Raw genomic sequence first — 25,214 nt, 5'->3', positions numbered from 1 at the left:
AGTTGGACAGGGCTAAGGAAAACAGAGTCACCATATTCAACTTGCTCCTGCATCGTTATTTTCATGTTTTGTGATATCTCTGAGGGTGCTACAACGTCGTGCAAAACATTGCAGGTAGCTAGCTAGCTATTCTCAATTTCTATAAACTAGCTAGCTAGCCTACTTTTGATTTGCATGTCTTGACTGGATGGCTTGTTTTTCTGCCTCTTCTGTTGGTAACTATGTATTTCCTTTGTAATGTCCTTTACAAATGAAACATTTGCAGGCACAAGGCGTTCTGAACCTTGGGTTCTGCATGCAAAAACACTCTGATGGGACAGTGACCCTGCCAATCATACCATCCTGCCTACCCCAGCTTGATCTCCAAAGTCTCCAAAACAGTGGCCACTGGCAGCACATGGGAAACTGTGAGGATCCAGGTAATGGCAGCTATTAGGAGGATGCACAATGTCAAAGATTGTCTATTATATTGACAAGATATTAGAGCAGGGATGGTCATACTGCCTGAGAGAGAGAGAGAGAGAGAGAGGGAGAGAGAGAGAGAGAGAGAGAGATCATGAGCAGATGTCACTGAGTCTGAGGTGCTGAAGGAGCTCCTTAAACTTGACCCCAAAAATCCATCTGGGTCAGATGGTTTAGACCAGGGCTGCCCAACCCTCTTCCTGGAGATCTACTGTCCTGTAGGTTTTCAGTCCAACCCCAATTTAGCGTATCTGATTCAGCTAATAAGTAGAATCAGCTGTGTTAAATTAGGGTTGGACTGAAAACCCACAGGACGGTAGATCTCCAGGAAGAGGGTTGGGCAGCCCTGGTTTAGACCCTTTCTTCTTTAAGGTTGCAGCCCCTATCATCGCCAAATGTCTGACCTTTTTAACCCGTCCCCACAGGAGGCATTTTGCCTTTTGGTAGGCCGTCAATGTAAATAAGAATTTGTTCTTAACTGACTTGCCTAGTTAAATAAAGGTTAAATAAAACAAATAAAAAAAACTGGTGGCCCGCGGACCCCCCCCCAAAAAAAGTGTTTTCTTTTTTTAGGAACTCAGTCGAGTATCAACTTACTATTGAGAGCTGATGAGTTCCGTTTTATTTTGGCCCCCACCCCCATCAAAGTTGCCCATCCCTGTATTAGAGTGACCGCTCTAACGATGGAAATACATGTCCTCAAAGATTGTGGGACCATTCTAGCCAAAGAGAGGGCATATGCATGCAAACAACAGGCCAGAGAGATAGAGGACTCATCTTTGTATCTGTGCCATTATAGTGTCTGTGACACCATTTTAAAGTAGTACATTTTCTTCTTCATTGGCTGATTGCTCCCAACTCATAGGAATCCCCACCCAGTTGATTACTTTAAAATGGTGGAAGCCCTTGACGACAATGTCCACGCTGAAACGGGTTATTGGATAACCATGATGAGTCCTATCTCTATGACAACAGGCACAACTCCAATATAAAGTTGTTTTCAGGTAAGTTGCCGAAATGCCACGTGTCCACTTATATCCGTGCATTTGTAACAACTTAACCATTACGAAACTTCTATTCAATCAAATAAGCCTCACGTAGCAAATTAGAAAGCTTTATTTGTTTGACCAAATTCGACAGTCTTATTTTCTCCCACCAGAGGGATGTTTCCATCAAACTGCCATTTATGCCGGATAAAAGTATTTGCTTGATGACGTAGTGCACATAACAATAATTGTTGCAGTTAAATTCCCACGTACCAAACAAAAATTGAAGTTAAATGGGTTTCCATTGCATTTTCAACTCTACTGTTTTTTTCACTATACAGTGCCTTCAGAAAGTATTTATACCCTTTGACTTATTCCACATTAGTTGTGTCATAGCCTGAATTCAAAATGGATTAAATATAATTTTCTCACCCATCTACACACAATACCCCATAATGATGCGCTGAGGAGTATTTCTGTCTGTAATAAAGCCCTTGTGTGGGGGGAAAATCATTCTGATTGGCTGGGCCTGGCTCCCCAGTGGGTGGGCCTGGCTGCCAAGTGGGTGGGCCTATGCCTCCAAGTCATGTGAAATCCATAGATTAGGGCCTAATGCATTTATTTCAATTGACTGATTTCCTTATATGAACTGTAACTCAGTAAAAGTTTTGAAATTCTTGCATGTTGCTTTTATATTTTTGTTCAGTGTTACAAACCCCGTGGCTTTAAACGTCTAGGGTGGATGGACAAGAGACCCGTAACATAATTCATGCAAATTAGAATTGTGACATGGAACAGTGAGAACAAAAACTACACGACAACCATAAACTACAGTCAAACATAAAATGTTTATTTTTGAACACACGGTAAAGGTTTGGGGAAAAGGGCTGAGCAGGACCCAAGAAATGAAACAGTGTAAAAAAAAAAAAAAATGATCTTGCCTGCCTCAAGAACCGCTAAGCTACTGCTAATCATTCAAAAATTACAGAGGGTGGTCCGCTCAGGTCTAACTAGTGTTTTTAGACAGTTTTCTTCCTACGGGTAATGTATGCCCAATGGCAACTTGCTTAAATTCCCCTTTTCCCAGAAACACACAACAAAGTTACCAAACAGAGTAACCAGCAAATGAGTGCGTACACAGGACACCACAGTATCCATACTCACATACGGAAAATAGTCTCTCTCTACAAACACAACTGACCAGCTTTTAAACAATGGGATGTGTGATTGAAAAACCAGAAACAGGTGGTGCAATGCAGAGGACTGTCCACTGATTGGTCCACCTCAGCAATCAGCAGACACCCCAACGACCACCAATCAGGAACATACAGGACACCTGTGATTAGGGCAGAAGGAGAGGAAAAACACAAAAAGACACAGGATACCTGTATCCGTAACATTCAGTATATATTTAAAGTAATGATTTTATAATAATAATAATAATATATAATAATAATATAATAATAATATGCCATTTAGCATATACGGGGGGCCAGTATGAAAAATAAAAAAAATATGCATTCACTAACTGTAAGTCGCTCTGGATAAGAGCGTCTGCTAAATGACTAAAATGTAAACGTACAAGACGCTTTACAGTCTTGCGTGCATTTTATTTTTTGTGTATCGGTGGTCCCGGGGATCGAACCCACTACCTTGGTATTACAAGCGCCGTGCTCTACCAGCTGAGCTACAGAGGACCACGATTTTATACTGCAGTGTTGTTGTCTATATGTTAATATCCTCTGATCTTGCACCATGCAGTCGAGAGATTGACAGTTCAAGTGAATAAATAAATTGCTGATGTAGCAGAGTGTGTGGGGCTTGCCATTGTAAGGCAACCATTCTATTGGCTGCTGTTAGGCCGGCAATCCAAATCCTTCTCTGCCTGTATGTTAACTTCAGTGAAGTCATCATTAAGCAGTATCACATTGGGCAGACATGGGATGGATTTAGACAAAATGCCTGACAATGATGAAGCCACAGATTGCCAAAAGGAGAGATCCTCTGTGCACTCCCAGAACATGAATAAATGTGCCAGGAGTACCCTTGGGGCAGAGCATACAAACAGGGGTTGAGTTTATGTTAATCTGGAAAAGTTGTTTAGGAGTGGCATAACTGATGTGGGCAAAATTGTAGTGAGTCATTTGGTGATTTGGGTGTCTTGATGTGAATGTGATGTTGGACCAGACAGAACTCCAGTTAATATCTACTGCTGGTATATCTTTGTTCCATTTTTAATAGATTGGTAATATGTTGGTTTGAGTAGGAATATATATATAATTAGGAGACTACCCTTGCTGTTATTATTTTGTGGATAGGATGAGATGATCAGATCCCCAGGGTACTCCATAAGCACTTAGAGCAGAACGAAGCTGCAAATAAAATAAAAATGAAAACCAGGCAGATCATATGGCCTTTTCAAGTCTTGGAACGCATGTAGGCTTCAACTGTCCACAATGTCAGAGAGAGTATGAATTCCCCTCTCACTCCGAGCTGGAAAACATATTGGCTGGCCACCCAAGAGAAGACTGTAATTATTTAAAAATTGCATTTGGGGGTGATGATTAATAATATATTTGCAATTGCTCCCAATTGAACGCCATACTGTAAGCATTTGCGTGATGATAGGGCCAAAGGTGAGTTTTGTTTTTTTGATAGGGATGTTGGAATATACCAGATCTTGGAGCCTGTACGGCTTTGCTAAATTCTCCTCCAGGGGGCGCCAGGCCACTGGGACATTGTGGTTAAACCACACACGTAATGGTCGCAGAATAAAGATACTTTTTAACTGCAACCAAGCATCGATCATCATGTCACTAGAATAAGACCTTCGATTTTTATTGGAAAGGAGCATCAAGCTCATCACTGTTCACCACAACATATTTAATCTGTAGCCCAATTCCTGGCAGGACCGCACAACATATCATTGGTAACTCCAAATTTACTTCGATATTATTGTTATTATATAAATATTTGTGCATAAAGGCGTTTCTACCGCCATTTCCCGCATAATTAATTTTACCGACACAAAAAGATCCCACCTTGTCTTGCGTATTTTTCTTTGTCGACATTTGGAACGTTTACCTGAAAAATTAGATGTTTCCATCAAGACTGTCGTGACATTTTTTTTTCCGACATCTTACTTTACTCTCAGATTTTGGCCGGTGTAAAACGTCTTGCTTCGCCTCTTCCTTCCTGACAATGTCCAGTATGTATGGGTGGTTCCATTTGGTTTTAAGCACTTTTTGACCGCACCCCTTTTGATTTGAACAAACTTTCCATACATATTATACACTGCTCAAAAAAATAAAGGGAACACTAAAATAACACATCCTAGATCTGAATGAATGAAATAATCTTATTAAATACTTTTTTCTTTACATAGTTGAATGTGCTGACAACAAAATCACACAAAAATTATCAATGGAAATCAAATTTATCAACCCATGGAGGTCTGGATTTGGAGTCACCCTCAAAATTAAAGTGGAAAACCACACTACAGGCTGATCCAACTTTGATGTAATGTCCTTAAAACAAGTCAAAATGAGGCTCAGTAGTGTGTGTGGCCTCCACGTGCCTGTATGACCTCCCTACAACGCCTGGGCATGCTCCTGATGAGGTGGCGGATGGTCTCCTGAGGGATCTCCTCCCAGACCTGGACTAAAGCATCCGCCAACTCCTGGACAGTCTGTGGTGCAACGTGGCGTTGGTGGATGGAGCGAGACATGATGTCCCAGATGTGCTCAATTGGATTCAGGTCTGGGGAACGGGTGGGCCAGTCCATAGCATCAATGCCTTCCTCTTGCAGGAACTGCTGACACACTCCAGCCACATGAGGTCTAGCATTGTCTTGCATTAGGAGGAACCCAGGGCCAACCACACCAGCATATGGTCTCACAAGGGGTCTGAGGATCTCATCTCGGTACCTAATGGCAGTCAGGCTACCTCTGGCGAGCACATGGAGGGCTGTGCGGCCCCCCAAAGAAATGCCACCCCACACCATGACTGACCCACCACCAAACCGGTCATGCTGGAGGATGTTGCAGGCAGCAGAATGTTCTCCACGGCGTCTCCAGACTCTGTCACTTCTGTCACGTGCTCAGTGTGAACCTGCTTTCATCTGTGAAGGATACAGGGCACCAGTGGCGAATTTGCCAATCTTGGTGTTCTCTGGCAAATGCCAAACGTCCTGCACGGTGTTGGGCTGTAAGCACAACCCCCACCTGTGGACGTCGGGCCCTCATACCACCCTCATGGAGTCTGTTTCTGACCGTTTGAGCAGACACATGCACATTTGTGGCCTGCTGGAGGTAATTTTGCAGGGCTCTGGCAGTGCTCCTCCTGCTCCTCCTTGCACAAAGGCGGAGGTAGTTGTCCTGCTGCTGGGTTGTTGCCCTCCTACGGCCTCCTCCACGTCTCCTGATGTACTGGCCTGTCTCCTGGTAGCGCCTTCATGCTCTGGACACTACGCTGACAGACACAGCAAACCTTCTTCCCACAGCTCGCATTGATGTGCCTTCCTGGATGAGCTGCACTACCTGAGCCACTTGTGTGGGTTGTAGACTCCGTCTCATGCTACCACTAGAGTGAAAGCGCCGCCAGCATTCAAAAGTGACCAAAACATCAGCCAGGAAGCATAGGAACTGAGAAGTGGTCTGTGGTCACCAACTGCAAAACCAGTCCTTTATTGGGGGTGTCTTGCTAATTGCCTATAATTTCCACCTGTTGTCTATTCCATTTGCACAACAGCATGTGAAATGTATTGTCAATCAGTGTTGCTTCCTAAGTGGACAGTTTGATTTCACAGAATTGTGATTGACTTGGAGTTACATTGTGTTATTTAAGTGTTCCCTTTATTTTTTTGAGCAGTGTATATAAGATAAGGAAGAGTATGTTATGTCTCAACCGATTGCGGTCAGAAGACAAACACCTCAGATGATGTAAAATAGGGTCTAAATTACAACATATGCGGAAAATTTAAAAAAATCTGAGTTTATGAGTTTTTTTTTTTTTTTTTTTTTGGGGGAATGGATCAGCTTAATATTGCAGATAGATTGTATCTTCTATCAATGTAATTGTCTGCATCACTTCCAATCCCCCATGTTTTTTATATATATATTCCCCTTTATTACTTTTCAACCCCACCATCCTTTCCCTACTTGGAGTAAATTAGTGAACAACAATGCCCAGGCCTCTACTTCCGGTCTATACTTACTATCTACACCTTATGGACAGAGTTAATTTTACAATAATTCTATTATATATATATATATATATATATAATTTATTTTTTGCTCCTGAACTTCTTCTACTCTCAACCTCTCCGATCATTTTCATGATGTCCATCCGGTTTGCTTCTATATGCCATATCTTTCTAACTGTGCTCTTTCCCAAAAGCTCCCAACATACAACCTATATACTTATTATGGACACAGTATGCTTACATTATTAGCTATCTCTTAACACCATCCATATAGGATTTCTATTTGCCATATATATTTCAACCGTACTGTGATGTTTTACAAAAGTTCTGAACCTTTCTATTCTCATTGCTTCTACAGATTGTGAATTAAAAATAAACATTTTTGCTAAAAGTATTATTATATTATTGATTGATTGACTATGACTTTTCAGATCACCCAGTAATGCTATCTGCAAGGTTAGTTCCAGGTAAATATTGCAATCCTTTAGCCATTCCTGGACCTGTGTCCAAAAACAAGCTACAAATGGACAGAACCAAAACAAATGATCTAATGATTCTGTCTCTTCACAGCAAAATCTGCAGAGCTGGGAAGATTGTATCCCCCATATAAATAACATTCTATTGGTAGCAAGAATTTTATATAATAATTTAAATTGAAAGATTCTAATTTTTGAATCCGGTCGCGTTTTGCGTGTCAGTTCATAAACACTATGCCATGGGATCGGTACGTCAAAGATCTCTTCCCAACTATTTTGCAATCTATATGGGACGGCTGTCAATCCTTTGGTCCTTAAGTGAAACTGATATACTTTTTTATTTATCACAGTTTTCCTTAACCAATTATGTTCTTTAATGCAAGGCCGACAGACAAGTTCCTTACTTTCTCCCCCTTCCACTTTCCTCTTCCACTTTTGCGGTAAGGCTGCAATTATTTGGTTGTAATTTTGGGTAGAGCAGACATTTCCATATGTTTTTGTTAGCTGCATAACTCCACCAGTCCTACCGATGATATCATTTACGAAGATTATACCTTTTTTAAACATTCTGTCAAAAAATAAAGGTTTTTTGTCAATTAGTATATTTGAATTTAACCACAATATTTGTTGCATTATTTGTTCTGTCGTTTCTGGATGATTAAATTGAAATTGCAACCAACTTCTATGGCTTGTTTTAGAAATAGTGACATTTGGGAGATTATTTCCTTTTCAAATAACTGAAAGTGAGAGGTTGTAATCTGAATAAAGGGAAAAAGGCCTTTCTTGAACATTGGGTGAGACAATCTTACTTATGAGTTTTTAGATAATTGACCTTAAAGGTTAAATTACAAATGTTATTTAAAAAACAGTTTTACCCAAAAAATTATCAAATAGTTTGAAAAACATTTCTGTAAGCTTTTAAATGATATCAAACTCAACCGTTTCTCTTTTCCAGTGATGCAGACATGTGGTCCTCTGTAGCTCAATTGGTAGAGCATGGCGCTTGTAACGCCAGGGTAGTGGGTTCGATCCCCGGGACCACCCATACGTAAAAATTTATGCACACATGACTGTAAGTCGCTTTGGATAAAAGCGTCTGCTAAATGGCATATTATATTATTATTATATTATGGATTTCTCATGGTATGGTGGGGTATGCAAAATGGGTCAACTTTGGGCACCTTTATCTCCTGAATGTTTTGGCATTCAGGTCCAAAAAGTCACTTTCTGACCACTTCCACCATGGGCAAATATGTATGGAGAGTTTTGTTCAAATCCAAAGGGGTGTGATCAAAAAAGTGATTAAAAATCAAATGGAACAAACCATATGCATAATCAACATCATCAACTGATCTCTAGCTCCATTGACTTTTTGGATTGCAATCTGACAATTTGCTGTAATTGTTCTGCTTTTCTCTATGCAACAGGCTCCTCGGCTGTCAAAGAGAGAGAGGAGGATCTCAAGCAGTGACAAGCTGGTGAAAGTCTTATAGGACCTACGACAATCCCATGGTGAGAGATGGACTGAGGATCTGAGAGACGATATGCATCACAGTTGCCAGCGCCATGGAGACTTGGTGCTCTTAGGGGAAAACACTTTTTCTCAGCCAGTATGGAAGAAAACAGGTATGATATAGTATAGCATACAAACTGTCATCATCTGTAGATCATAATGATAAAGGCATAATTGTATGTTCTGTTTGTGTTTACTGTGTGTGTTTGGTGTGATAATTCCAATTAATCTGTTACAGGTGCAGATTTGTGGTCAAAGAGCTGGGTGAAGAACGTTTGGCAAAGATAGGTCGAATCTCCAAGAATGGATTCAGAACTCCGGTAGTGACCATGCTAGTTGGAGGACAGCTGGGTGACACATGTAGACAACAATATCAGGTAATGACTCATTTAACCCTTTCAATGACATTACTACATTACTACTAGTATTCGTTAAAAAAATGGTACCAGAAGTGTTATTTTGTAGCCTCTAGGGAATAGTTGCATGTTATGTACTCCTTGTCCAATTGTTTTGTCATGTTTTACAACTTTCTTTCAGGTATGAGTTTGATGTGACCAGGTGCATGTTCTCTGCTGGCAACATCACAGAGAAGCTCAGGGTCGCCTCATTCAACTGCAGTGGGGAGACTGTGGTGGATTTATATACAGGTAAGAAAATACATATTGTATATGTCTGTGTATATTGTCCATGAATTACAGAAAATATTCTATGCATAATTTAGCACTATAGGATTATATTGTTATTCCTTATATTGTTATTCCTGATATTGTTATTCCTTATTAGGTATTGACTACTTCACTATCCCATACTTGGTGCATGCGGGGGCCTGCTGTGGAAGCCCTGCAGAGAAACTTGGAGTTAAATGGAGTGTCACATCGCTGCACCGCCCACCATGGAGACAACCGGCAAGTAAGGAACAACATCCTTATACTGTAGATCTGAAATTAACCAGTTTATGTGATCCGAGAATAATCGGTTTGCATGTTTTTCCAGCACCCTTTGTGTGACCTGGCTGACCGGGTGAATTTGGGCCTCATACCCAGCTCTGCGGATGGCTAGCCTGTTGCCTGTCGACTGCTGAGGAAAAGGACAGGTGGCATGTTGCATATTCACCAGAATGTTACATTTACATTTGACATTTTAGTAATTTAGCAGACGCTCTTATCCAGAGCGACTTACAGTTAGTGCATACATTATTTTTTTTCCCCCTGTGGGAATCGAACCCACAACCCTGGCGTTGCAAACCTCACCATCACATCATATTACAGACTGTGACACTTCCTCTGTTCCTGTCATGGAGAGAGTAGACATTTCTGGAGGAGACCAAGAGGAGGTGTCTCCTAAGTGGAGTGACAGAGAGGTTTGGGGTGCCTGGACAAAGGAAACAGCCATCCACATTGCCTCTCTGCTGCAGGACATCACTGGGGGACCATGGAGGACTGACATCCAGCACATTGAGCATGTCAAGTCATACGCACCTCACATCCACCATATAGTACTAGTCTTAGAATGCAGGCCACTCTGAGGAGACAATAGTCAGGACTTGACTGTAGCATGACTCTTATTTGTGTAGTCCTACCAGTGGCGGACTGGGACAAAAAACTGTCCCTTTCTAACACACCGGCCCATTTTTTCCCCTTGAGGCCCCCATTATTAGCCAGATGATAATTTTGCGCTAAAAACCCAAATTAGACAGGCCCACTAGGCTAAAAATGGACCAGCCCCTGAGCCGTACTCTGCCATTTGTGGATACTAATAAATAGTTGCACACTAATATAAATGAATCATAATTGAGTTTTTTAAAGAAAAACATGGTTTATAGGTTTATTCAATCTGAAAATTAAACTGTGGTTTACCGGTTGTTGTACAACTGATTTTACAAGTGTTAATACATGCAATGACTGACTTGCCAAAAAGAGTAGCCTGTATGGCGGCTCTCTGGGGACACATTTGTAAAATGTCTTTATAAATATTGTAACCATAGGATGACATATTTGCTAAAATAAGGTCTACTATGCCTACTATATAATCACACACACGTTAAACTATAATTATTGGTGCATTTTTGCCGCTCATTTCCATAATCTAATAGTACTCGACATAATGTATTATTTACAAAATAATTTGAAAATGGTTTCATTATTTGCTTGTGGAAACTATTGGTAATAATGAATCGACACTGCTTCTGCCGTTCTCAGAGATTCAGGGAAATAGAGCAGAGGAAATGCACCTGTTGCGGAAATTTTTTTTAACTCTTTGCGGCACCACCGCTGTCACAACCGTTCCATATCTTCCGGGATTTGAGGTTTCTAACCACCAACGCTGAAAGTCAACAGTTTCAGAGTGCAGGAAGGAGAGACGGGGAGATAGACTGGGAAGGAGTCACGACGACACATTGCAGCAAAGGGTAGAGAGGTACGTTGAGTTTGTCGTGATCCATTATGATCTATAACATTCATTCAAATTGTTATATTTAATTACAGTTTAAATCAAAGTTATTTTACACACAACAGTTAATTGCTGAAGACTTCTTCCTGATACAGGAAACCCCCCCTTTCGAATTCTTTACTATACTCCATTCATCGACATTGCGCAGAAACTATATGCCACTTGTTTTGCCCGCTATCAGTCTGCTCTAAAATGCGCCTATTCTATTCTTTTTTTTACGTCCTCCCTTCCTGGATTTTGGAACTAAAGTGGTGAATTGATTCGAATCACAATCGGAGTAAAGTTAACGTTTTTTTCAAGGGAATTAAAACACAATCTGGACTGGTGTTAAAATACCTTTATTTTTATGACTGATCTAATATGAACTATATGTGCGTTCACTCATTCAGGTACATTTCTTATGTCGGGTTGTCTTCTTCAGATTATGTGTGATGATAAACAACTGCTTTTTTCCAAACTGGATGTCAACACTAAATATTAAATCCATCCAAGACATTGTTTTTTTTGTTTGGATGTTAGATGTAGCTAGTAAGCTACATTTTATTGTTTTGTTGTAGCCTATACCCCTACTTTATTTTTAGTTAAAGTACAAGCCGAGCTAAATAACTATTTGCCCAATGAGGTGACGACAGATTTTGTTATACATTCCATATTGAGTAACTGTCCAGGAAATTCCACATGCTATGCTATTCTCATGGATTGTTCAATTGGAATGATCATTATTTTATATAGCCTATAAACACAAATGCCCCGGAAAAGCACTTTCAGTAGAGTTTTCTTTCCTACAACCACATAAATCCTACTAACGATGCTATTCATACAATTTCCTTGACGTAGGCAGCCTTCGTCTGAGCTGAGCTGCCCTACAGGTAATGTACACAACTCAAGCGTGAGTCGGTTAGCCTCAAGCGTTCAAACAATGACGAAGAAGTTTCCTCCCCCATGAGTGACACAGCATAGCACACCAACCCTGTGCTAGTGACCATTGAATGCTAATGAATTGAAATCAATAAGTGTGTTTTTCCTGCTTCTTAAACTCCTTCTCAACACTATTCAACGTCTTCTGAGGTGCTGGAGCTTGAAGCTCATGACTTGAACATGGCCGATGACAGGCTTGAAGTCAGGATCAAACAAATGGTTTAACCAGTGCACTCCACCCGCCGCTCTGTGTCCTTAGAGGGTGGGACCCTGCGATAATGCTGAGCTCGTGTTGTTTTTTCCTTTCCTGTTCCCATTCCTCCAAACAACCTTTCACCCGGACAGAGAGGTTCCCTATGGGGTTTAAAAACACAAGGATCATATTAGTCCTACTTTACCATTCCCACTACTGTATATGTGTGTGCCAGTGTCTGTCAAAATAAGATTAGCTAGAGACTATTTTCCCACGTCCTGTTATATTTTACCATAGGATGACATGCAGAAATAAAAACTCTATCTTTATGTCAAACATGTTGATTTATGTTTGTGTGTCAGACTCCAAAAGCACAATATCTACTTTAAGAAATATGCAGGCCTGTTTTCTTTCCCTGCAAAGGATTTTCTACATGATGTAAGCATGCACAGTACACAGTTATAGGCTTAGTTTGTTGTTGGTGTTATAGTTTGGTGTTTACTCCAGTGGGATTGACACAGTACTGTACGTCCTGGTGTGAAATGCTAGGGAGATTTATACCCTCCACTAGTCCGCCTCTACTCTGTTCTGTCTGCAGCACGGTCATCTCAGGGTGTTGGCTCTAAGCTAGGTCACTGTGCTGTCTGTCTGCTTGTCAGCTCCATCTCTGTTATTACCCAGCCAACTCCAGCAAGGCAGAGTGAGAGGCTTCTGATGGGCTGACACTGTGGCAGCAGCAGTCTCTCTGCATGGAGGCTCACTAGAGGAGGAGGGGAAAGGTCACACCATCCACTAACAGTCTCCTTTGTCTGTCTGTCTGTCTGTTAGTCCTGTACTCAGAGGTGGCACCACAGGTCCCAGAGTGGTGGGGCCATTTTCTTTCCCTGATAGTAACCAGATAAAACTCCTGAACCAAGTTGTAGCAGGGACCTTAAGGATTGCCTGCTCTGTGGTTGTCCCATTAGGCAGGGGATTTTTTAAAACTGAAAACAACCAAACTGCAAGAATTCCAGTAGGGGCGTCACAAGTCACTTTTTTTTTAACCTGCTACACTGGAAGCGTAACTTTTGGCCAGGGCTAGCAGAGCGCAAGCCACTTTTTTCTATTGCTCCGGCCGAGATACACTAGTGGTAACTCACCTAGCCATTCTAGCTTCGCCATCGTGGGTGCTAGCAAGCAGTAAGGTAGTGCTACGTATCAACAGCCATTGTCAGCCAATCTCGTAGGGGTTGGAAGCTATGGTGAGTTTTGATTGGTTACTCGTGTAGCAGTCTCACTGAAGATTTGCATAATGTTCAGCTTCCCCAAACTTTAGTCCCGCCCTATTCAGCTCCCTCGCCCATACTCGCATCGCCCAACGGTCCCTGCCCACTCCGATTCTCAATGCTTTCCTTCCATTGAAAATAAATTGGGGAGCCGTTGTTTCACCGCGCGATGCTGTCTCTAGTGTTACGCCCCGTCAGGAATGTCTTGAAAATAGTAATTTTTTGCTCGAGCAGCGCATGCCTCTCGTGGAGCCAACGCGCTCACGCTCAGCAAAAGTTGGCTATCTGATGTAGCAGGCCAGTAAAACAAGATTTGTCTGCGTCCTGCCTGTTGTTTAATTTCAGCGTGTAAACAACTATTTTCCAATTTTTCAGGCAAGTTACCATAATCTTCAGGCAACCAAAAAATACTGTTGACTTGGCCAATTTGAAATTCCCTTTCAGACTTTTTAAAGTCAATTTCTGTGTAGGGCATGACATAGTGATTTAATCAGTTGCAAAACTGTTTTATATGGGCTATGAGGACAACAGCGTTTTTCTAATCAGGTCACATAGTTTTAAACTCCTGGAAAAAACGTATTGCCCTGTAGAGAGGATGAAAACCCTGTCAAACTGCAGCAACCTTGTACTTGTTCATATTAATTATATTTTAAAACTAGACTAACGGGAGTTTACATTACGCAGACACAGAGACAGCTGTGATTGGACAATAGAACTAACAGGGCAGTGCTTGCTTTATGCAGGGTTGCATCATGTAGGCCCAGAGATGGGAATGGGCGGTGCCCAAAATTCTTACATTCCAACCCTGTGTAGGCCTATAAGAAGTTACAGGTGCATTAACACAGTCTAGCCTATGTCATCACTATTTGTTGATTTGATTAATTCCAGTCAATAATCAGAAATAAATTGTCTTAGGCTATAAAAGCATAACGTTACCGCTTCGTTTCCCCTGGCCAGATGGGACTGGGCACATAGAGGCCTACAGCTGATCAGACTGATGCAGCATGTCAGATCGCTTATGTTTAGGTGTAGGCTCTTTCTGTAAAGAGTGTTTGCTTGTGTCTGTCGGGAGTGAGTTATTTTCCGATTTGCTAAAATAATACCGGAAGAAAAGTGCTCTGCTTTCTGTAGACGTGTGCCATACCCGACCTCAGATTTCCGTAAATCTGATTGGTCAAGACACACACACACGAACTGCAGCACTCTGATAAGAAGGACATAGTCCCTGTTTTCAACGTTTTTGCGTTAAACCAAATCAAAAGTGCTGTGGCAAATGCCTGCTCGCCACCCGTTTTCCGGCAGCCCTGCCTGTACTGTCTACTGCTCTCTACCTGTCTCCGTCCTCTCCCCTCACAGCAAGCCCTCCGCTCATGGGCTCTCTACCTGTCTCCGTCCTCTCCCCTCACAGCAACCCCTCCACTGTTTGAACACACTCTCTCTCCTGCAGTGGTCCACTGTCATGCTGTGCTCTGTCTGAGTAGCCTGTACCTTATGCGAGGTCATGGCTCATGTACTGAAAGTGGCTCCCCATTAAATGGACATTTGCTGAGGATAAAGACGCCTCTGTCAGCTTTACTCCATCTTTAGTGCTGCTGATGTTTGGGATTAGAAGGGACTCACTGGTTTTCACTGTGATATCATGAGAGTGATTTTAAATGGTAGCTACAGTGCTTGGTAAAGCAGGAGAAAAGCATTGTCAGGCAGAAAGGACAACTTATAGAAAGATAAAATCATATGTTCCCATTTTATGCCTTCTGAACTCAGCCCTGGTCTGCTCTTTGGCTAGCAGGAGCCTGTCTGGCCTAGGGTGACTATCCCTGAGGGGTTAGCCTGGGACGGAGGTGCCATGCCACAGGCTGCAGACATGATTAACATGGCCTTCCTGACCGACTCGGAGCGGGAGCTGATCCTGGAGGTGTTGCGGAGGGACGAGGAGCTGAGGCAGGCCGAGGAGCAGCGTGTCCGGTGAGAACTCACCTCCCCGGCTGCATCTCAATAGTCCTAAAGTGGCTTCCTCCTCCCCTTGTCTCATTTCCTTTTTCTGCACAGATCTGAAAAAACAGGACAGGTGAAAGCAATACAGTGGATGCTGGTGGAAATTTAGCATTCACCTCATCAGCTCAGAATTTCACATCAGTGCAGATGAAGGAGGAAGTCACTTTCAACTTTCAGTTAGGCAAAGGTTTCAACACAGATGCCAACAGGCGAGAGTCTAACCAACGTCTTACTTTCCATGTGTTGTTTCAGCAAGCTGAAGACTGAGCTGCTGGACATAAAGAGGAAGGGGGCCAAGCGCAGCAGTGGGAGGTACAGTGAGCGCAGCTGCGGCCGCTGCCAGGAACCACTGGGTCGACTGTCTGCCAGCTCCAGCCAGTGTAGGGCATGTAAACACCAAGTGTGCCGCAACTGCCGCGCAGTGCGCCCCAATGGATCCTGGGTGTGCAGTGTGTGTGCCAAAGAGGCGTAAGAGTCCCATTTCTCTGTACTGTATGTTACCCCACCCTGTCCTTTAGCATGGCCAGGATCCCTGTGTTTGCTGTATCTATATGCAAAGCATGATATCATTATATGTTTCAAAGCCTCTCGCTGTAGAACGCCCACGAGGAGAGGATAATGATTTAAGCGGTTTACATGGTGTGAATCCGCCATGCACGCTATGCATATCTGTTGCATTCTAAACTTGTGTGGAATTCTTAGTGCATTTTTTTTCTCTATTTTGACAACAGCACAGTGTTTTTGCAATGTCAGCGTGTTACTCTTTAGGTTTGGTCCATATATTTGATCCATGATGTTTTAACGTGGTGGTAACAACGTGTGATGTTATTTTCTCCAGTGATCTAAAGAAGTACACTGGAGACTGGTTTTATGACCAGCGAGTGAACCGCTTCTCCACCACCCCTGGACACGACATAGTGAGAACTTCCCTCAAAAAGAGGCCCCCATGTGAGTCCAGGAAAGTGATGTGGGCCCTGCTCTGTTCAATTGGAAACTTAAAAACTCTCACTTCTGGTGCAGAATGGAATGTCAACGTTGTGACAGCATAGGAATTTGTCCTAATTCCTCTACTCAATTTCGAAATTGATACTTGGGAAGCTCCATTATTGCATAGCTTTTGTTCATGTACTTTTTGAATTGCACTTCCTACAAATGACATCAAAAAAAAAGTAAAAGTAATTTATTCCTTATCTGAATGAATGAAGCCACTGACAGCATGTTACCAGTTGTCTGTCATGCTAAAGCTCGGTGTTCTGTTCTAGTGAGGAAGAGGGAGACCATTGGAGAGCACCTTTTGAAGAATACAGAGTTGAAACCCGGCCAGCCGACCATCCCTGTTCCCCGACCCAGACTGATGGACCTAGCGGCCTCCAACAAGGAGTGAGTCCTCTTTATATCTGGGGGGACAACACAGGCTTCACGATCATTAGTGTTACTGTAATATGTGGATGAAGTTTCAACTCAATAGAACTTTGACACTCATTGTTATTTTGACAGTCTGCCAGACAAAGTTTTAGAAGAACCAGTGGCAGTTGAGATGAAGAAGAAGCAACAGCGTCAGCGCAGTGACACTGAGTCTGCAGAGAAAGCCAGCCTAAACACTGTCAGGACAGAGACGGAGTCCTGTCTTGGGACTCCTTTCTTACCAATGTAAGTCTACATCCCAAAAAATAGGCCTATAGCATTAGCGCTACATGCTAACAAGACTGCTATTGGGATGCCTCCTCATTATGAATGGTGTTTATGATCCAGGAAGAAGAGCACAGGTCGGTCCAGTCCAGCAGGTTCCAGTGTGTCCAGTATTTCAGTCAAAGTAGAAAGCGGCAGGATCCACAGCTCCAACTTAGACACGGTGAGTTTACCCATCAATCAGGTGTTGGGGTTAATTACATTTCAGCACAGTCAAATTGGGAAGTGAAAAGTCCACATGGAAAAAATTGAATTGACCCTAACCCTGTCATCAGTATCAGTCCTCATGTCTCCAGCCAATACATATTATATTGTCATACCTGACTGTAATCCTGGTCTCTTTCCATAGACCTCCGTAGTGAATCGTCGTAGTGTAAGTCCCTGCACAGGGTCTGTCTCTTTGGAAGACGACGGGCTGTTCAAGAAGAGCGTCAGACAAGTTCAGAAACCCTCCGGTGAGACTCTTGTGTGTCGGTCATCTCAGTAGTTCTGACTCACAAGCTATAATTAAATACTGTTTGTTTTAAGGGCTTCAGGCCTGCTTGAGTAAATGAAGGCATGCTCATTTAATGTCTTCATGGGTTTCACTCAGAATTCACATCTGTGCTGGACCTGCGTAAGGAAGCATCGGAGGGCTCTATGGGTGACAGAAGCAAGTCTGTGCCTGGCCTCAATGTGCCGGTGAGCAGTAGCCCACTTCCTCATAACACACTGAGGCATAATGCTTCACTATACTATAAAATACTTGATGAGAAATGCAGTTGCGTTTTGCATGATTTAAAATGGTTTGTTGTCATTGCAGGATGACGAGGAGGATGATGAGGATATTGATAACTTGGTGAGCATCCATAGAAAGACGGTGGGCTCAAGTACCTCAAATCTTCGCGGCTCCAAGGTAAATCATGCGATTCTCACTTATCCTATCTTCATAGGTTCTAGTTAGTGTGTGATGCTATTTTTTGTCCCTCAAGATATTTTTCGAAGCAGTATTGATAAGTCAACCACACAACTTTTTTAGACAATTCAGGATATCCTGGTTTGTATGTTGAGCTCTGTGTGAGCTGATGCCTAATTAAGTTACCATGGCAACAAAGGCTCAAGCTCAAAATTGCTTCAGGGCAGGAAACTTTGACTATGACCTGACTTTCATTGTTACAGTTTCGGCCTCGTTTGTGTGCTTTTCAGGAACAAGTTTGTTTCTTAATTGGATACTCTACTTTTACCTTTTTCGTCCAGGTTGTAGAATTGTATCCAATATCAATGCAGTTGAACTAACTACTAACAGCTACTTGGTGAATTGTGTATGTGTGTGTCCACCGCAGAGTACACTTGGCAGTCTGATGAGTATTTACAGTGAGGCAGGAGATTATGACAGCGTGGAGGTGAGCGGGGACATCGTGTTCTCTCTCAGCTACGATGACACCACCCATAGCCTGGCCGTCCTCGTCAAGGAGTGTCACTCGCTGGCCCACGGGGATGCCACACGCCAGCGTTCCAACCCGTGAGTGTCCTCTCGGGACTAGGGTCTAATAGTTGTCTCAGTAGGAAATTATGGGTGCATCTCAATAGTGTAAAGAGGCTTCTTCCTTTTGTTTCCTCCTTCATATCCCCCCCATCTGAAAACACAGGATGGATGAAAGTAATGGTGGACGCCTATCTGGAATTGTATTTCAACTAAGCTGTTTTACACTATTCAGATGCATTATATAATGTCATTGCCAACAGTGAGAGTACCCCCCACACACACACACTACTTCAAGTGAGACAAACACTCTACCGTGGGTTTCAATAAATCCTGTCATCTTTTCATGATGACAGTAGATGAGAAGAGCTGTAGAAAATGATTCCCAGTAATCCTGTTGTTTACTCTAGACACACACTTCAGTGTTATTACAGTATGACATAACGTAGATCTTAGATAAGACCCCGTCCTGTTTACAAAATGTTTGATATACCCAGAGGTCATTATCATAGTTCCAAAGGGAAGATTTTACATTTAATTCAACAGAAGAAAAATAATAATTTGTATTCTGGAAATGTAGGCACACATTTTTTGTAGTCAAAATGGTTTATTGGTCTTGAAGGTAGGGCTATGACGATACCAGCCCTAATTGCAGGACTATTCATATTAATTTGAACTCTTTAAAGGGGCAGTGCACTTAAAAACGTGACTTTCCAATTGTTTTGATGATACACTATGAGGTCGAAAATAACACAGACATTTTGAAAATGATGATAATGCCCTTTTTGTGCAAGAGTTTTTCAGCCTTTTCAGGTAGGATGAAACTTTTGGCCCACATCATGACATCAATGTGATCGGATTATAATAGACCAATGACTGTTCATCTGGGTAAGGGGGTGGGCTCTATACATCATATCAGCCAATCAGGGTTTTGTATGTAAATACATTCAAATTTGATTCCTAACGCTCACATAATTAGACTGAGCATTTCAAGGGCCACAGGAGGCTCAGGGAAATAAATGATAAAAAATATGTCTTGGAGTTATTTTCATTAAATAAACACACACACTGACTTGACATACAGTGATGATTTAAAAATACAATTACAAAGACTGCATGGGGGCTTTAACATGTTGAAAAATATTATTCTCATGTTGTTTTGTCCTGCAGGTATGTCAAATGCTACCTTCTCCCTGACAAGTCTCGCACGGGCAAAAAGAAAACCAGCATTAAACGTAACACAGTGGACCCTACCTACAATGAGACCCTAAAGGTGATGGCCTCTCTGGAACTGCAGTAGAATTAGATGGACACTGATGAACCTGAGCTGTCTACCCTAGCCTTATAACTCGTCTGGCTCAATTGCTGGTCGTTAAGTCGATAATGCCTCCACCTTCACTAATCAAATCATATTTTATTTGTCACATGCACCGAATTTAACAGGTGTAGACCTTACCGTGAAATGCTTATGTACAAGCCCTTAACCAACAATGCAGTTCAAGAAAGAGTGAAGAAAAATTTTACAAAAAATGTAATAAAATCAAAAAGTAACACAAGAAAATTACATAACAATAACGAGGCTATATACTGGGGGTACTGGTACCGAGTCAATGTGTTGGGGTACAGGTTAATCGAGGTCATTTGTAAAGTGATTATGCATACAGTGAGGGAAAAAAGTATTTGATCCTCTGCTGATTTTGTACGTTTGCCCACTGACAAATAAATGATCAGTCTATAATTTTAATGGTAGGTTTATTTGAACAGTGAGAGACAGAATAACAACAAATAAATCCAGGAAAACGCATGTCAAAAATGTTATAAATTGATTTGCATTTTAATGAGGGAAATAAGTATTTGACCCCCTCTCAATCAGAAAGATTTCTGGCTCCCAGGTGTCTTTTATACAGGTAACGAGCAGAGATTAGGAGCACACTCTTAAAGGGAGTTCTCCTAATCTCAGCTTGTTACCTGTATAAAAGACACCTGTCCACAGAAGCAATCAATCAATCAGATTCCAAACTCTCCATCATGGCCAAGACCAAAGAGCTCTCCAAGGATGTCAGGGACAAGATTGTAGACCTACACAAGGCTGGAATGGGCTACAAGACCATCGCCAAGCAGCTTGGTGAGAAGGTGACAACAGTTGGTGCGATTATTCGCAAATGGAAGAAACACAAAAGCACTGTCAATCTCCCTCGGCATGGGGCTCCATGCAAGATCTCACCTCGTGGAGTTGCAATGATCATGAGAACGGTGAGGAATCAGCCCAGAACTACACAGGAGGATCTTGTCAATGATCTCAAGGCAGCTGGGACCATAGTCACCAAGAAAACAATTGGCAACACACTACGCCGTGAAGGACTGAAATCCTGCAGCGCCCGCAAGGTCCCCCTGCTCAAGAAAGCACATATACAGGCCCGTCTGAAGTTTGCCAATGAACATCTGAATGATTCAGAGGAGAACTGGGTGAAAGTGTTGTGGTCAGATGAGACCAAAATCAAGCTCTTTGGCATCAACTCAACTCGCCGTGTTTGGAGGAGGAGGAATGCTGCCTATGACCCCAAGAACACCATCCCCACCGTCAAACATGGAGGTGGGAAACATTATGCTTTGGGGGTGTTTTTCTGCTAAGGGGACAGGACAACTTCACCGCATCAAAGGGACGATGGACGGGGCCATGTACCGTCAAATCTTGGGTGAGAACCTCCTTCCCTCAGCCAGGGCATTGAAAATGGGTCGTGGATGGGTATTCCAGCATGACAATGACCCAAAACACACGGCCAAGGCAGCAAAGGAGTGGCTCAAGAAGAAGCACATTAAGGTCCTGGAGTGGCCTAGCCAGTCTCCAGACCTTAATCCCATAGAAAATCTGTGGAGGGAGCTGAATGTTCAAGTTGCCAAACGTCAGGCTCGAAACCCTAATGACTTGGAGAAGATCTGCAAAGAGGAGTGGGACAAAATCCCTCCTGAGATGTGTGCAAACCTGGTGGCCAACTACAAGAAATGTCTGACCTCTGTGATTGCCAACAAGGGTTTTGCCACCAAGTAGTAAGTCATGTTTTGCAGAGGGGTCAAATACTTATTTCCCTCATTAAAATGCAAATCAATTCATAACATTTTTTACATGCGTTTTTCTGGATTTTTTTGTTGTTATTCTGTCTCTCACTGTTCAAATAAACCTACCATTTAAAATTATAGACTGATGATGTCTTTGTCAGTGGGCAAATGTACAAAATCAGCAGGGGATCAAATATTATTTTCCCTCACTGTAGATAATAAACAGTGAGTAGCAGCAGTGTAAAAACAAAGGGGGGGTCAATGTAAAGCATTTGTTTAATTGTTCAGCAGTCTTATGGCTTGCGGGTAGAAGCTGTTAAAGAGCTTTTTGGTCCTATACTTGGCGCTCCGGTACAGCTTGCCGTGCGGTAGCAGAGAGAACAGTCTATGACTTGGGTGACTGGAGTCTTTGACAACTTTATGGGCCTTCCTTTGACACCGCCTAGTATATAGGTCCTGGATGTCAGGAAGCTTGGCCCCAGTGATATACTGGGCCGTCCGCACTACCCTCTGTAACGCCTTACGGTCAGATGCCGAGCAGTTGCCATACCAAGCGGTGATGCAACCGGTCAGGATGCTCTCGATGGTGCAGCTGTATAACTTTTTGAGGATCTGGGGACCCAGGCCAAATCTTTTTTGGTGTGTTTGGACCATGATAGTTTGTTGGTGATGTGGACACCAAGGAACTTGAAACTCTCGACCTGCTCCACTTCAGCCCCGTCGATGTTAATGGAGGCCTGTTCGGCCCTCCTTTTCCTATAGTCCTAGGCAGTAAGATTGATGTTGACATTCAAGATAAAGAGAGTTTATTGCTTTTAGTGAAAGACAAACAAATATTGATTTTGTTGCTGCCCTTTTTTAATTCACTGAGTATACAGAACAGGTCACTTGGATGCGAAGGCCAGAGAGGGTGGAAGGAGGAAAACTTTAAAGATGTAGTTTCACGAATCAGTGTCGGCAGGATTTGATGTTGACATTGTCCTGCCACTCCCTCACACTTCCTCTCTTCTTTTCCCTTCTTCTCCTCCAGTTCTCCATCAGTCGCTCCCAGGTGCTCACTCATTCCCTCCAGCTCTCCGTCTGGCACCATGACCGCTTGGGCCGTAATGCCTTCCTGGGAGAGGTAGAGGTGCCTCTGGACTGCAGGGACCTCGACGGCCGACACGAGGAGTGTATGGCACTCATGGCAAAAGTAAGCCTGAGTAGTTGCTATCATCACTAGGGCTCAGAGTTGTTCCTGGTCAGGTTTCATGGTCGGGACAATCTCCAGGCCCTACACATCAATAATTAAATTTATTTCTAATCTACAGTATACAGTACTAACCTGTGGGCTAGTGGTTTTACCTCAGCTGTTCTCCTCTTTATAGGCATCAGAATTGCAGTCCTCTGCCTTCTCTCAGTACAAAGGAGAACTGGTGATTTCCCTGAAATACGTCTCGACTAAGAAACCACCCACTGAGAAGACTAAAGGTAGGAGTGTCAGTGTCGACAGAACAGAGGAACAGAAAAGCTCAGTCAGCACTGTTTGTGTTTCAAATTCCTACCAGTGGCTGTCTGACACCACTATCTCCCCTAGGCAAGACTCTCTCTCTAGGCAACAAGTCAAAGACTGAGGAGGGAGGGGAGTTGCACGTCTTGATCAAAGAGGCCAAGAACCTGACGGCAATGAAAGCAGGGGACACGTCGGATTCCTTTGTGAAAGGGTTAGCTTTTGGCATGAAATCACTTTAATTCTTCACGTTCACTCTGAGATGATTCATCATTCTCACTCGGGAGATGGTGCAACTCCCGCTCATTTTAAGAAAAATACATACTTGATTGATTACTAGAATTAGAAACATTGTTCAGCCACCTAGCCTTCATCAAAATGTAATCCTTTTCACTCATGATTATTTTACCCTAGATACTTGTTGCCATCGAAGGCCAAGTCCACTAAGAGGAAGACTCCGGTGGTGAAGAAGACTCTGAACCCTCACTACGACCACACATTTGTGTACAAAGACCTGACCCTGGACCAGCTGAGTAAGATGTGTGTGGAGCTGACCGTGTGGGACCGGGAGGCCATGTCCAGTAATGACTTCCTGGGTGGGGTTCGACTCAGCACAGGCACAGGTAATGACACAACACCTTGTTGATTTATGGAGGGGAAGTGTTATGGTAGGGAAGTATCCATCGGCAGTATTGCCTCGACCGTTATAAATGTTTGATTCAGTATTTATCATTAAGTTGTAGGTCACCTATTTTGCCGATGTTAAAGTTGGTAGTGAAGAGAAACTACCTCAGAGGTCAAACGTCTAAGAGGGAAAGGAACAGGAAAGGGGGATACCTAGTCAGTTGTACAACTGAATGCATTCAACTGAAATGTCTCTTCTGCATTTAACCCAACCCCTCTGAATCAGAGAGGTGTGGGGGGCTGCCTTAATCGACATCCACATCATCGGCGCCCAGGGAACAGTGGGTTAACTGCCCTGCTCAGGGGCAGAACGACATATTTTTAACTTGTCTGCTCGGGGATTTGATCCAGCAACCTTTCGGTTACTGGCACAACGCTCCTAACCGCCAGGCTACCTGGCAGTCGGCCTATTGTTAAAATCACTTCAAAAGCAGTGAAATCAAAATCAGTGAAATCCCCAATCTCCCACTCTGCTTAGGGCTCCTGTATTGTGTGGACAGGTCAGACCTACTTTAGTTCACTGCATTTCTGGTGCCCTACTTTTCAGTCACACTGAAGGTTGGCAAGGAGGAAGTGGAGGCGGACTCAACAGGGGAGGAGGCGTCTCTGTGGCAGAAGATGATGCAATACCCTGACTCGTGGGCAGAGGGCACTCTTCCATTACGCTCCTCTATGGGCAAGAACAAGAGCAAGTGAGGACTCCACCTCATAACCTGAGAGAAGAGATATGGACAAAGGGCGATCCCTCAACTTTTTATCACTATTACTATCTGTAACCAAAAGACTGCTGTCACAGCTGTGTCTAACTGCAAGCACCAAAAAAAGTGCTTTTGAAAGCATATTGAGGAAATTCATCTGAGGTTTTCAGGTTTTTGCTAGCAGAGAGGTATCATTTCATATTTTTGAATGCAAGGTTGTGTGTTTAATCATGCAAATGCTTTTAAAAATAAACAGCACTAACCAAATACTTTTGATATAATTCAACAACTCAATGTTTAATTTACATTTATCAGTTTCAGGCTGAATCTCTGTTGCACTCGAAGGCACTGAAAAATTGTGTCCAGTTTTGGTCCATATCACATCTTGTGTGGTGATTCATGGCAATCAAATGAAAACTACTGTACCTGTGATAGGGATATCAAGCGTGTGGTTCATTGAAATACGTATGTAAATATGATCAGTTGCACTAAAAGTGACCAATTTTATTTCTCAACTTTTATCCTCTTATTTATAGTCTGGAAAGTAAATGTCAAAATCTTTCATACTGTAACTTGAGTCAAGTTTGCTTTTACTATGGCTCACAGGAGGTTGGTGGCATTAATTGGGGAGGACGGGCTCGTGCTAATGACTGGAGCGGAATTGGTGGAATGGTAT

General features: G+C 42.7%; 2 protein-coding genes across 4 annotated transcripts; both read left to right on the top strand.

Moving 5' to 3' along the window:
* Window positions 1–17: 17 nt before the first annotated feature.
* Window positions 18–10,500, top strand: trmt12 (tRNA methyltransferase 12 homolog). The gene is given in 11 exon segments (XM_045225620.1): window positions 18–114; window positions 266–419; window positions 1,328–1,404; window positions 8,665–8,753; window positions 8,879–8,980; window positions 8,982–9,017; window positions 9,178–9,287; window positions 9,424–9,466; window positions 9,468–9,549; window positions 9,634–9,764; window positions 9,886–10,500. Coding segments are annotated over 11 exon segments (1,155 nt in total). The 5' UTR covers window positions 18–63; the 3' UTR covers window positions 10,166–10,500.
* Window positions 10,501–10,576: 76 nt separating this feature from the next.
* sytl4 (synaptotagmin-like 4) lies at window positions 10,577–25,214 on the top strand. Of its 3 annotated transcripts, none has more exons than XM_041838286.2 (17): window positions 10,577–11,055; window positions 15,254–15,429; window positions 15,712–15,927; window positions 16,298–16,407; window positions 16,722–16,839; window positions 16,957–17,109; window positions 17,212–17,311; window positions 17,498–17,603; window positions 17,741–17,829; window positions 17,951–18,043; window positions 18,471–18,649; window positions 19,781–19,883; window positions 22,698–22,859; window positions 23,035–23,137; window positions 23,244–23,370; window positions 23,571–23,779; window positions 24,388–25,214. In XM_041838286.2, the coding sequence occupies exons 2-17, from the start codon at window positions 15,311–15,313 to the stop codon at window positions 24,534–24,536; spliced, it is 2,136 nt and encodes a 711-aa protein (XP_041694220.1). In that variant the 5' UTR covers window positions 10,577–11,055; window positions 15,254–15,310; the 3' UTR covers window positions 24,537–25,214. The 3 variants fall into 3 exon arrangements, with proteins under 3 accessions (XP_041694220.1, XP_041694227.1, XP_041694234.1); XM_041838293.2 differs by having other exon boundaries at window positions 15,251–15,429; XM_041838300.2 differs by having other exon boundaries at window positions 15,229–15,429.

Source organism: Coregonus clupeaformis, chromosome 2 (genome assembly GCF_020615455.1).
Source record: "Coregonus clupeaformis isolate EN_2021a chromosome 2, ASM2061545v1, whole genome shotgun sequence".
NCBI lineage: Eukaryota > Metazoa > Chordata > Actinopteri > Salmoniformes > Salmonidae > Coregonus > Coregonus clupeaformis.
Note: the sequence above shows the minus strand (reverse complement) of the source record. Positions and strands in the feature narration are given on the sequence as shown.